Source organism: Hyaena hyaena, unplaced genomic scaffold (genome assembly GCF_003009895.1).
Source record: "Hyaena hyaena isolate Hyena2069 unplaced genomic scaffold, ASM300989v1 scaffold_3, whole genome shotgun sequence".
Lineage (NCBI taxonomy): Eukaryota > Metazoa > Chordata > Mammalia > Carnivora > Hyaenidae > Hyaena > Hyaena hyaena.
The window spans coordinates 7528190-7540107 of record NW_024080635.1 but is presented as its reverse complement, the minus strand read 5'-3'; the positions used below and the strand labels follow the sequence as shown (position 1 = coordinate 7540107).

Below are 11918 nucleotides of genomic sequence, written 5' to 3'. Positions count from 1 at the left end.
AATTATAGGACTTGTCCACTGGCTGAGCTGTTAAGGGCTAGCGTATCTGAATACAGGTCATAATCAGGGTAAGTGTTGCTACCAGCGAAATGAAGGTAAAAAATAACGTTACCACATCATTCTTTCCCAAAGTCTCCCTCACAAAATCCTCAAGTTCTGCAACTCTGCTAAGGATACCAACTAAATATACTAGAAGGTGCTCATGTTAACCATGTTTTCAGTTAAACTCAAATCCTGATGTTTTACTGGACTTTGCTATAACCAGGTCCAACCACCAATGTTCTCTCAAGTTTCCTTAAAAGCATGAACTCACCACAAACTTTCTTACTGCTTTATGAACACAGGTCACCCTCCTGATAACTACGGTTAACCTAAATGTAAACTGGACATGTTTACACAGAGGAGCAACTCTCTCTTCCAGTAATTTCCCTTGTTCAAACCAAGTGCTGCTGGCTTAAAGGATGAGATTGCAACCAAGGCAATATAAATAATAGGCATTACATGTCTGAGAATGCACGTATGTAGGTCATTGATTACTTAAAGCTTTCATAAGGTCAGAGGTGCCTAAGTAGCTCAGTTGGTTACATGTCCAACTCTGAATTTCAGCTCATCTTGAGCTCTTGGTTTGTGGGATCGAGCCCATTGGGCTCCACACTGACAGCACAGGGAGCCTGCTGTCAGGCAGATTTTGATCTCTCCCTCTCGGCCCCTCCTCTGCCAAGTTTTCTCGCAAAATAAACACACTTTAAAAAAATTTAGAGCAGCTCCTTCCTATACAATGTTCTATGATAGAACACTGCTATCTGTTCTCTCCAACTGTACAGTCACTGTTCTTAACTTCAGAAGTGGTTAGTAGGGCTGAGAAACTAGGGGCGCCTGCGTGGCTTTCCGATAACCGGTAACCGTCTGACTTCAGCTCAGGTCATGATCTCACAGTTCATGGGTTTGAGCCCCACAATGGGTTTTGTGCAGACAGCTCAGAGCCTGAGCCTGCTTCGGATTGTGTCTCCTTCTCTCCCCCTCCCCTCCCCCACTTGTGCTCTGTCTCTCTCAAAAATAAGACATTAAAAAAAAGAAATCAGGGGCGCCTGGGTGGCTCAGTCAGGTGTCCGACTTCGGCTCAGGACATGATCTCACAGTTCGTGGGTTCAAGCCCCGTGTTGGGCTCTGTGCTGAAAGCTAGGTCAGATCCTGGAGCCTGCTTCGGATTCTGTCTCTCCCTTTCTCTAACCCTCCCCTGCTCACGCTGCCTCTCTCTCAGATTTATTAAAAAGAAAGAAATTAGATGAACTGTCAGTGCAAAGAATCCCAATGCTTGGGATTCTCTCCTTCTTTGCCCCCGCTTGCTCTCTCAAAATAAACTATTAAAAACTTTTTTAACTAGAAAAGCAGAATAAAGAAATGCAACTTAACACTCACAGACTCTAGAGCTCAGTGATCCATCTCCACCTCTACCTCTCTGGCTGAATTTCCTGCCCTTAAAGATTGCAGTTTAACTTGTCCAGCACAACAATTGCCAGAATTCCACAAATATTAGGCCTAATTTTAATGAAATTTTAATTTTAATGAAAAACCACATCAACTGGGAATATTAAGATTCAGGTTCAAATTCAGGTATAGGGTGAAGACAGATTCAACATTTCCCACAAACACCAGGTAAGGGTCAGTGAACCCTATGCTGTCAGTCCAGGATTTGGATTTGGAATTAGCAAGGCTTTCAAGGAGAGACACGTAATGCTTCTTTAAATAAAGACTCTTTATGTAATATACACATACAAAACAAGTGACACGATTAAAAAACCAAAAACTTTATTAGCAAATATAAACAATTCCATTACTGCTTCTCTTATAAATTTTGCTTTTACATTACATTGGTATCATACAAAATATTTACAAGCGTATGTACAAAACTCCCACCTGTACGAATCCTCTGGTCCATGTGTGTTATCTCTTATCTACAAGAGAAACTTCAAATGTTAATATTTAAATATTAAAGATTTGCATATTACTTTGCAATTGTAATTGCAACAACGACCCCTAAGTGGCTTTCAGGGATGGAATAATGCTTGGAACACAAACTTGCAATAAAGTGCATTTCAGCCAACCTTATATAGTTTTCTTTCCTTAGACAGGTATCCACAGTCCATATGGACTTTTCTTCTCATTTATTTTGGGAGATCCTGTAGAGGTCTCTTCAGCAGTCGCTTTAGCTGATTTCTGAAGCATTGGCTTTGCTACAGAATTCTGGAAGAGAACGAATTCTTAAGTCAGCTATGGAAACACAGACGTTGTATCCAAAATACTTGTGTTTTTACAAAATGTACTAAATAATTTCATTTAAAAATTAAAATGCAAAGACCCCATATTCATCACTCGATTCCAACTATAAAGCCAAAAAATTACTGGGGAAAATTAGACACTGATTCAAAGTATATTACAAAATGATGTGTTAAAATAGTTTAGTTTTGTTTTTTTAAGCTCTTAGCAGGCTTTGAAAATACTGTGATTACAGGGGTTTCGGAGATTTGCTTTTTAAATTGTTCAACAAGTATAAGAGGAGTATTTAAAAGTAAATACCGATATCAAAAATGTGAATACTGGGGTACCTGGTGGCTCAGTTGGTTAAGCATCCAACTCTTGATTTCAGCTTATGATCTTAGTTTGTGGGTTTGGACCCTACATTGGACTCTGTGCTGACAATGCAAAGGACCTGCTTGATTCTCTCTCTCTCTGCCCCATCCCTCCGGCATACATTAGCACTCACTCTCTCAAAAAAAATTGTGAATATCAGATACAGAGGAAGCCATGATGTTCGCCATTTGTAACGTTACAAAAGATTATGACAAGTTCTATCTAACGTGGCTGAGCAGATCCCAAAATACTACCACAAAATAAAAGCCTTCCAACAAAATAAGAGCCCACATAATTATATCCTAAGTCCAATTTTTCAGTGGTCAATGCCTAGATATACTTACATTAGAGCTAAAAGCTATGCTCTTTTGCTGGCCAGACTTTTCATTGAGGTTTTTAGTTCCATCTTCTGTTAGTTTTTCCGACAGCTAGACATGTAAGAGAAAGGATGTTTTTTAAAAAAACGATACCCTTGGTTTACGATTCCATATAAAATGCAGCCCAACTGTACATAAATTTAGTTGTAGAGACACAAATCGAGCTGGATCTAATCATTAAGCATCAAAACGTAGTACTCCAGCTTTCCTCCTAACAAATCGATTAATAATCAGCTTAAGAGACTTTTCCCATAAAGCAGTATTAAGATTTCCCCTGATACAAATTCAAGTAACTCTGAAAGTGAAGTCATACCAAAAAATACCTAGTTTCAAAAACTAAGGCATTTGCCAGTTGGGCACCTAGTCATCTGAAAAAGCAACTCACCTAAGATCTTGTTTGCTACTAAATACTTAAGCAAACTCACATCTGGGTCTGAATGCTAGAAAAGTTCATCTAGAGAGCATTTTCCTGTGTTAAAGGATTCTATCAAACCCCTAACTACCATAAGCCTCAAAAGTGATGAATTTTATACTTTGGATTTCATACCATTAACTTAAGACCACAGTGCAATTTGCCAATGCACATCCTGCACATTTCTGGAGAATTGTAATAAACTTATCTGCAAGTGAAGCAGGCCTCTTCTTCTGTAATCTCTCAAAACATCTGGAATATATTGCATATATTATGAAAGGGACAGACGCCCCACCATTACAGTGTTTACTTTAAAAAGAACTATCTTCAGTATCTCATCAAAATAGTCCCTGTCCCAGATTCTAGCATGCATATGGATCTAACAAAAAAACTAAACTTTCAGTCTGTGAACATAAACTTCAAATTAGTTAAACGTCTGATGCTTTTGCCCATGTTATCAATTACCCACAGATTCTCTTCATCAATGTCTGGAGACCACATTCATGATTTCTATAAGACAGAAATAAAGCAGATAAACTATACTGTATGTTGAATATAGAACTTGTGGGAACATAACGCTGCGAATATAAACTACAGATAAAAAATACCGTGCAAAAACTGGATAGAAAAATTTGACAGCTACACAGAAATTGCCAAAATACCACCTACAATTATGAAAGTAAGTAGTACTGGGTCCCGTGGAAATAAAGTTCACTAATCTCCCATTTTCATGATGGAAAGACCTTCTCTACAGCTGCTATTTTGATCTTAACAAATTGTATGCAGGCTTTCCAAGAAGCAGTCTAAGGTCAAACAAGTAAAGATGGCCCATTAGATCTTTCTCTAGCAGTAGCTTTCTGAAGATCTTGTCTGGGTAAAGCCTAGAATACTTACCTCAGACTTTGCTCCACTGTTTGGTACAGCTGTTCCGCGGTTTGTTTCTTTAGACGCAAGGACAGTTCGGAGACTGGCTGGTAGGTCAAAGCTGGCTGTTCCTAAAGCTTTTGCTGCGTTGGCTTTTGCTATTTCTAATAGCTCCATTCGATCTACAAAAACAAAACAAGACATTCGTTAATCCTGTACTAAATTTCCCTGTAGATCTCAGAATCCCAGAATAAACCTGTGGTTTAGAATAAAAAGATGTCTCAATCTTTTATTTTAGTGCATAAAATACAGCCCTGATCACAAAAACAAAATTCTCTACCTCATTTTTTGCTGAGAAAAGAAAAAAAGAGTCCTAATCTCAACAATTAGTTTTCAGTTTTCCTTACCAAAGGCCTGAATTTAATTGTTTTTGCTTTCTCTTCAATTGTATATCCTGAACAAGGTTCTTTGTACCCTTTATAGATAACACAATTGTCACAGCTAATGAGCCAATAAGAGATACATTACTTAAATCCATTTTCAGACTCCTATCTACATGTTTTCATTTCCATGTCTTTTTCTGTGATCCTATCCAACAGCAAAACAAATCATTTGTTTTAAAGTACTGGGCCTAAATCCGGCTTTGTTTAACTCTTCTTAACGCTCAATAGTAACAAAAGCTTAAAACGGATAAACTCCTGAGTCACCTGTAACACCTAAAAAACCTCACTAAGGGTGAGCCACTAGGAAAAAGAATTTCCTCCATCTCAATGTACTGGACACCACAGCTGACTTCTAATCTCAAGGAGAAAAGACCATTCCCTTCAAAACTGGGTGCCAGGGGCGGCTAGGTGTCTAAGTCGGACTTGGGCCCAGGTCACGGTCATGATCTCGCAGTTCCGGAGTTCCAGCCCCGCGTCGGGCTCTGTGCGGACAGCTCAGGGCCTGGAGCCTGCTTGGGATTCTGTGCCTCCCTCTCTCTCTGCCCCTCCTCTGCACACGCTGTCTCTCAAAAATAAACATTAAAAAATTAAGAAAACCGGGTGCCAAAGAGAGCGATTTTAACCACTCCACTGACCTGCTAACGTGTCCCTCCCTCACTCCTCCCAAAGAAACCATCATTACAGGCACCGGAAGCAATGTAAGTACCCAATCTACACAGCCACCGCGGTTCCGGGTGCGCTCGTGCGGCCGCCAGCCGCGCGGCAGGGTGCGAAGGCCAAGTTCCTGGCAGATGACTCACCCTTTTTGCTCAGACGGAAAGGGCTGGGGCTCCGCGAACGGCTCCGGCTCCTAAACCGGCCCCTCCAAGTGCGGCGATCCTCCGGGTACATGGTGCGGCCGAAGCCGTAGTGGCGCCGCCCCCGCGCCAGCGCGTAGGCCCGTCGGTAATACGAGCGTCCCCGCGAGCGGGACCGGCTGCGGGAGCGGGGCCTTGACGGCGAGCGGAGGGACCTCCCGGGCGCCCCGTAGCGCCGGTCCCGGTAGCGGCGGCCGCGGGAGCGCGACCGGCTGCGAGAGTACGAGCGCGAGTAGCGCCGGTACTTCCTCTGGTGGCGCCTCCGGGACCGGGACCTGCTCCCCCGCCGCGGTCGGCTCCGACTCCTACCCCGCGACGACGCCGGGCTCGAGACGCTGGAGCGGGACCGAGAGCTTCGGGAAGAAGACCGGCTCCCGGACGCCGAGGACAGGCGGCTGGACCGGCCCGACCGGGACGTCGAGGGGGACTCCTTGTCCTGCGGCGAGCCAGGCCACAGGTCTTTCACGTAGTGGGGCATGTCCGCCGGAGGCTGCAAGTCTCCCCTCCCGGAAACTCGGCGCTGAAAACAACTGGGGGAGGGGGGAGGGGAGCGGAGGTAGTGAGTCGCGAGGGCGTCGGAGGCCCAAAGCCAGAAACTGTACGAGCCACTCCGATCCAGGCGGTGGCGACTCCGAAGGCTGGCCTGCTGGCCCCCCCAGCGGCCCCCCTCTCTGCGCCCCCCGCGCCCCAGGCACCAGGAATCGACCCCGTCACCAGGAAACTTACCACCACAGGCCGCCGACGCCTCACCGAAGACTAAAAGGAATGACCAGCGGACGCCTTCCTTTCGAAGCTGAGGAAGGAGAGCGGTTTTTCCAAACTGTTCTCGAACCACAGAACCTCGACCTCCACCTCCGACCTCCGGACGCGAACTGAGGTAGGTGCCCGCAGGCGCGTCGAAAGTACCAGAAGCCGACGCGCAGAGCATGCGCAGAGACGTTGGCGCGGTGGGTGCGGCTCCCCTCTTGCCCAACCGCCGCCCTTCCTCCTCTCTTCCCGCGCCCCGCCCACTAGCGCAAAGTCTTGGATGCGCATGCGTTGCCTTGCCCCGGGAGGCGGAACTGCTGCATCCGGGTACTCCAGAGCCTGTGCCCGCTGGTGAGGGGCTTTATGTTCTCTCCTTTGAAAGCCGTAGAGGGAAGCATCTTCCCGCGGTGGGGCAACTGTCTCCTGGCCGCATGCCTGGCCGGTGCCGACAAGGTCAGGGTCATTGCCTCCACCTCCTGGGAAGTCGCAGACTCGGGCTGAACCTCCCTGGACCCTTTTGTCGCGACCCCTTTCTGACCTGCGTCCGGAAGCTGGAGGGGGCGACCGCGGGGGGGTCCGCCAGGCTGCGGGACAGCACCCTTCAGCGGACGTCGCAGGATTTCTGTCCATGCAGTAATAGCTTAGAGAAGAAGGTTGCTTGCACCCATTTTTTCTCTGGTAGAGTTTGAGAAAGTTGGAGACAGACAATGCGAGACACCCACAGTTGACCTAAAACCAGAGAAGTCAGTTCCGAGGCTGGGTGTTGGGGATTAAACAACGGTGACTTTTATTTCCAGGAATTTGTAAATAGGATACATCCAAATATACTGACGGTTAATAAAGCATGACAATTGCCTTGAAATCTCTTTTCATTGAGTAAACTAATCGCATCTGTAAATAGAGTCGTTATATGAGCTTCTTTGCAAGTCAAAAAGAGTGGCAGTTTTACAAACGTTACTTTCTTTTGAGGGAGATGCAAATTCACTTTTTTCTTGTTCATCTTCACCCCGCCTTTCCAAACAGGCAAAGAAATGGAGGGAATAAAAACCTTATCACAGAATCTGCACCCACCCACGCGATCTGCCTTGGCATTCGCTGTCCACAGTATGATACACATCTCTAAGGCAGCATTACAATGGAAATCGTTCTTAAGGAAATGTTTAGAAACACTTTTCTAAGTGGCATCACAAGTAAACTGAGAAGACATTGCCCATCTGCCAGAAACTTTTGCTGAAAGTTGTCATGAAGCTGTGTGAGTGGATGGAAAAAATAAAAGGAGTTTCAGATTTGACGAGTGTAAAAAGGATGTGTTAGGGGAAATAATGTGAAACCTTATGTATAAGATGATGGAGTCTTAAGCTTTTGGTTATTAAAAAGGACAGGGTGGTAGGAGTCTCTGTAAATGGTTCAAAATATTAGTCAAATGTGTGCCTAAAATAAAGGGACTAGAAAAATCCTGGATGTTAACAGTAAGAATATTGGAAACACAATGGAAAACATTACCTTGCCCTTGAGCATGATATTGGTATATTTGTATCTAGAATATGTGTAGTCTACCTAAGTTAAAGTCTGCAAAGAATGTCAGTGTTTATTTTTCTAAGCAATACAGTCTTCTCTGAGCATCTATCCCCTCACTTGATTAAGAATCCAATTTCGGTTATCCGTAAAGCGTCTTGCAGAGAATTTGCAGGGTAATGCAGGCAGAAATGACATCTCTTGACAATAGCACATCTTCCCATCCAAGAATGTGACACTTTAATACATTTATTTTTAAAACTTTATATCCTTCACTGTGGTAGGCAGATGAATAGCCCCCAAAGATGTCCATACCCTAATTCCCAGAACTTGTGAATTGGTTACCTTACAAAAGGAATTTTGCAGATGTGAGTAAAATTAAGGACCTGGTGATAACATTGTCCTGAATTATAGGGCTGGGGGAAGTCGGCCCAGTCCAATCACAGGAAAGATTCAAAGCCTGAGGATGCCACACCCTATTGCTGCATCTGAAATATTGAGGGCTATCTCCAAGGTCCTGAGAGTCCTCTAGGAGCTGAGGTCAGCTCCAAGCTGACTGTCACCAAGGTAACAGAGATCTCAGTCCCACAATCTCATTGAATTAAATTCTGCCAACACCTCAATGAGCAAAGTGTTGGAGATTTTCCCCTGGTCTCCAAAAGGAACACAGCCCTGCTGACATCTTGACGTTTGCCTGCTGAGACTTCTCACCTACAGAACTGTAAGATAATAAATTTGGGTTGATCTAAGCCCCTGAGTCTGGTTATTTGTTACTGAAGCAACAGAAAACTAATACTTCCACGGAAATATTATAGCTTTTCTAATACACATCATGTTCTTGTCTTGCTAGGTGTATTCCGAAATATTTTAATGGTATTTGCAGATTGTGAATAGAATCCTTTTGTTCCAAGTTCAGTTTGTTTCAGGTATACAACACCTAGCCGAGTTTTTACACCCAATATGAAAGATTTTTTTCACTTGATAGTAAATTCAACTCATTTACATTTAATAGAGTAACTGCAGTATTGACCTTGTCACTTCCATTAGTGTATCTTATTTACTTTGCTTTCTTTTTTTCACTTGTTCCCATTTTATTTTGCCAGCCTGATCAAATTTCTCCTTTTTCCTTCCTCCCACTATTCATTTAGAGCTTCTATAATGCTTCACCATGCCATACTGGTTTAATGGCTACCTTTTTTTTTTTTTTTAATCTCTATCAAACATTTAAACCTGTTCCTCCTCCCCTTCTGTCTCCTTCCACAAATATTTATAGAATGTTTATTGTATTAGATGCTGTTGGGTAGGTTAAGAAGGACTTAGTGTCTCTTTCTCCTACTAAAATTAAAATTTTTTTCATTAATTAAAAAATTTTTTAATGTTTATTTACTTTTGAGAGACAGAGTGCCAGTAGGAGGGGCAGAGAGGGAGGGAAACATAGAATCCCAAGCAGGCTCCAGGCTCTCAGCTGTCAGCACAGACGTGAGGCAGGGCTCGAAGTCACACCTTGAGATATGACCTGAGCCCAAGTCGGACGCTTGACTGACTAAACCCAGGTGCCCCTTTCATGATTTTAATGACAGCTAATTTTGTAACAAATGAGAAAATCCAAAGACATACAAAGTAAAAGCTATGGCATCTTCCAAAAGAGGTCTCCATTATTTTGCCCATAAATTAGAGGTACCAAGGTTAACAGTTAGCAAGCACCCTTTCGTCTTTCTCCAAGCTCTTTCAAATATACAAGCATGTGGATTTTTGTGACTATGGGCTCATTTTAAACAAACATATTTTTTTTTAATTTTTTAACATTTATTCATTTTTTGAGAGAGAGAATGAGAGTGGGGAAGGATCAGAGAGAGGGAGAGACACAGAATCCAAAGCAGGCTCCAGGCTCTGAGCTGTCAGCACAGAGTCCAACATGGGGCTCAAACCCACAAACGGTGAGATCATGACCTGAGCCAAAGTTGGATGCCAAACCAACTGAGCCGCCCAGGAACCCCATCAACAAATGTATTTAAAACTTGCTTTTATAACCAATATTCTTTAAGATAAACCATATAGATCTAATTTTTTTGTATTTATCAGCTGTATAATATTCCAGAGTCTAGAAATACCAGAAATTAATCTTTTATCCCTTATTGCTTACTCATGAACAGTCACGTGGTATCCAGTTTTCCCACCACTGAAAACTACGCCTTGGAACTAATGTTGGATTCTGATAATGTGAGCAGTAGCAGAGCTCCTCTGAATGCTCCTACTCCATGATTTCAAGGTCAACAGAGCCATGTTCAGGACACAACCTGGAGCAGCTGATTGCAATGAACACCCAGTTACCTCCAAGACACATGACATGGTAGTTCAGGGATAAGCTCAGCCGGGATTAGAGGAGCTTTCAACCAAGCAGCTCATCTAAAGAGTGAGGTGCAAGGAGGAAAAAGAGCGCTGAGTGATTGTGACAGAGAAGAAGACACATCCATTGATCTTACATCACAGACAAGTTGACATCAGACATCTCTGTTGTTAGAGCTGCTGTAGAATGTTACCTACAGTCACCAGTTGCCAGAGTCCAGCTCCGGCAGGTCCAGGGGACCCCGAAGGATGGACAGTGTTGGCGAGAGAGGGATGAGAGAGGCACCAGCCAGGCCTCTCCACACTGTCTGAGACTCTATTTTATGATTTAGTGTTTAGGGGAAGGCACAGAAGTGGCATTCTGATGATAAATTCTTTTATCAGTAAAATCTTTCCAGAACATTGATATGCAAAAGGATGGGGAAGAGCCCAGAGGTGGCATTAGCATAATAAGGGCTAAAGTTAGTTCTTCGTGAGTAGGGGTCAATAGCTTGTTTATCGCTTAATGAGAGGTATTAAGAAAAACAGGTCTTTCAGGAACACAATGTTGCTCCCATACCACAAAAGAAGAAGTTCCTACAGTAAGTTCCTTCACACAGTGCAATCAGCATATCACGGCCAGAATGAGTCACTCCTAATACCAATCAACAAGGTGACTTGGGGGTTGATACTCAAGCAGAAACAATTGGGTGGGGGTGCATATCAGTCGCCATCTGACGGTAAGCCTCTGTGCAACTTACCTTAACCTCACAAGGAGTTCTTTCTCAATTTATCAGTTCAGAAATGGCTCCCAACAACCAGTGCAGCATTCAAGACCAATAATACAAAGATCAATAAACTCCAGTCCAAGGTGACAATCCTGTCTTCTTGTATGTCCCAAGGAACTCCTGCCATTGGTTCAATCATCACCCATGTGGGCTCATGCCTCCACTGCCTGCAATTACTTAGCCACGCTAATAGCTAGGCTGTTATTTCTACAGCTCCTCCTGATGACCATTTCTGGGGTTGGTACCTCTGGTCTGGAAATAGCAGGCTTATAATGCTATTTAAGAGGCAAGCTTAAAACATCTGATTCCTGCCATGAAGACATACTTCATGAGGATGTTATCTGTAACTTTGCCACGGAAGCTGTTGCCTCTTTCCCTGTGGCAGCCACCATAGAGAGGCGTTAGGGATTCTGTACTGTCATCTGGCTTTGAAGAAGCCAGGAAAGCAAGTGACCAGGAAACAGATCCGGAGGTACGTCTGCCAATATCTTTCCCAGTAACCCGCAAAGGTGCAATTACTGTTGGTGTGGATAGGGAAAAATCTGTTATAAGATGGCCGGCAGGACTGATAAGGAAATACTTGTCCCTGATCAAAGGCTTCCTCTTTCAGGATCTTCTTCCCACCCTGCTTGTCTCATGCATTAGTGAGGAATGCGGAAGTAACAGGCTATAAATTACTCCCTCTGCTGATGCGCTGGGCTCAGACCTCTGGAGAACGATGTCCTCTGAGCCCACTGGTGTGAAATAAACCTCCTCCCTTCAAAGATCTCCAAGTGCTGCTTGGTTCTTCCGCCAGTGATCCAAACCAGATTTCCGCAACAGTGTTATTACAGTTATAAGCACTGATGGGTGCCTCTGCCTAAGAATGTAATGTTTGTGTTACATGCCTAATGGCCACCTATATCACTAGTTTGAGGATTACTCCACTCCACACAGCAGTATAAGTCTTCAGTGCACAC

The 11918-nt window shown here is 43.9% G+C and overlaps 1 protein-coding gene and 1 long non-coding RNA gene across 2 annotated transcripts; one reads left to right on the top strand and one right to left on the bottom strand.

The window, feature by feature from the left end:
- Nucleotides 1-1792: 1792 nt before the first annotated feature.
- On the bottom strand, nucleotides 1793-6494 carry RSRP1 (arginine and serine rich protein 1). The gene is made up of 5 exons (XM_039232193.1): nucleotides 6311-6494; nucleotides 5528-6114; nucleotides 4315-4466; nucleotides 2976-3059; nucleotides 1793-2244 (listed from the first exon to the last, which is right to left on the bottom strand). Exons 2-5 carry the CDS (start codon nucleotides 6060-6062, stop codon nucleotides 2125-2127), a joined length of 891 nt encoding a protein of 296 aa, XP_039088124.1. The 5' UTR covers nucleotides 6063-6114; nucleotides 6311-6494; the 3' UTR covers nucleotides 1793-2124.
- Nucleotides 6375-8595, top strand: LOC120231910. The gene is made up of 2 exons (XR_005528456.1): nucleotides 6375-6461; nucleotides 7355-8595. It is a non-coding gene; the product is annotated as an uncharacterized LOC120231910 (long non-coding RNA).
- The last annotated feature ends 3323 nt before the right edge of the window (nucleotides 8596-11918 follow it).

Coding starts and splice junctions, on each gene's coding strand:
- RSRP1 (XM_039232193.1), bottom strand. CDS start 6,062: ATGCCCCACTACGTGAAAGACCTGTGGCCTGGCTCGCCGCAGGACAAG. Junction 4,467..5,527: donor TTTCCGTCTGAGCAAAAAGG/GTGAGTCATCTG, acceptor TTGTTTTTGTAG/ATCGAATGGAGCTATTAGAA. Junction 2,245..2,975: donor GCATAGCTTTTAGCTCTAAT/GTAAGTATATCT, acceptor GTTCTCTTCCAG/AATTCTGTAGCAAAGCCAAT.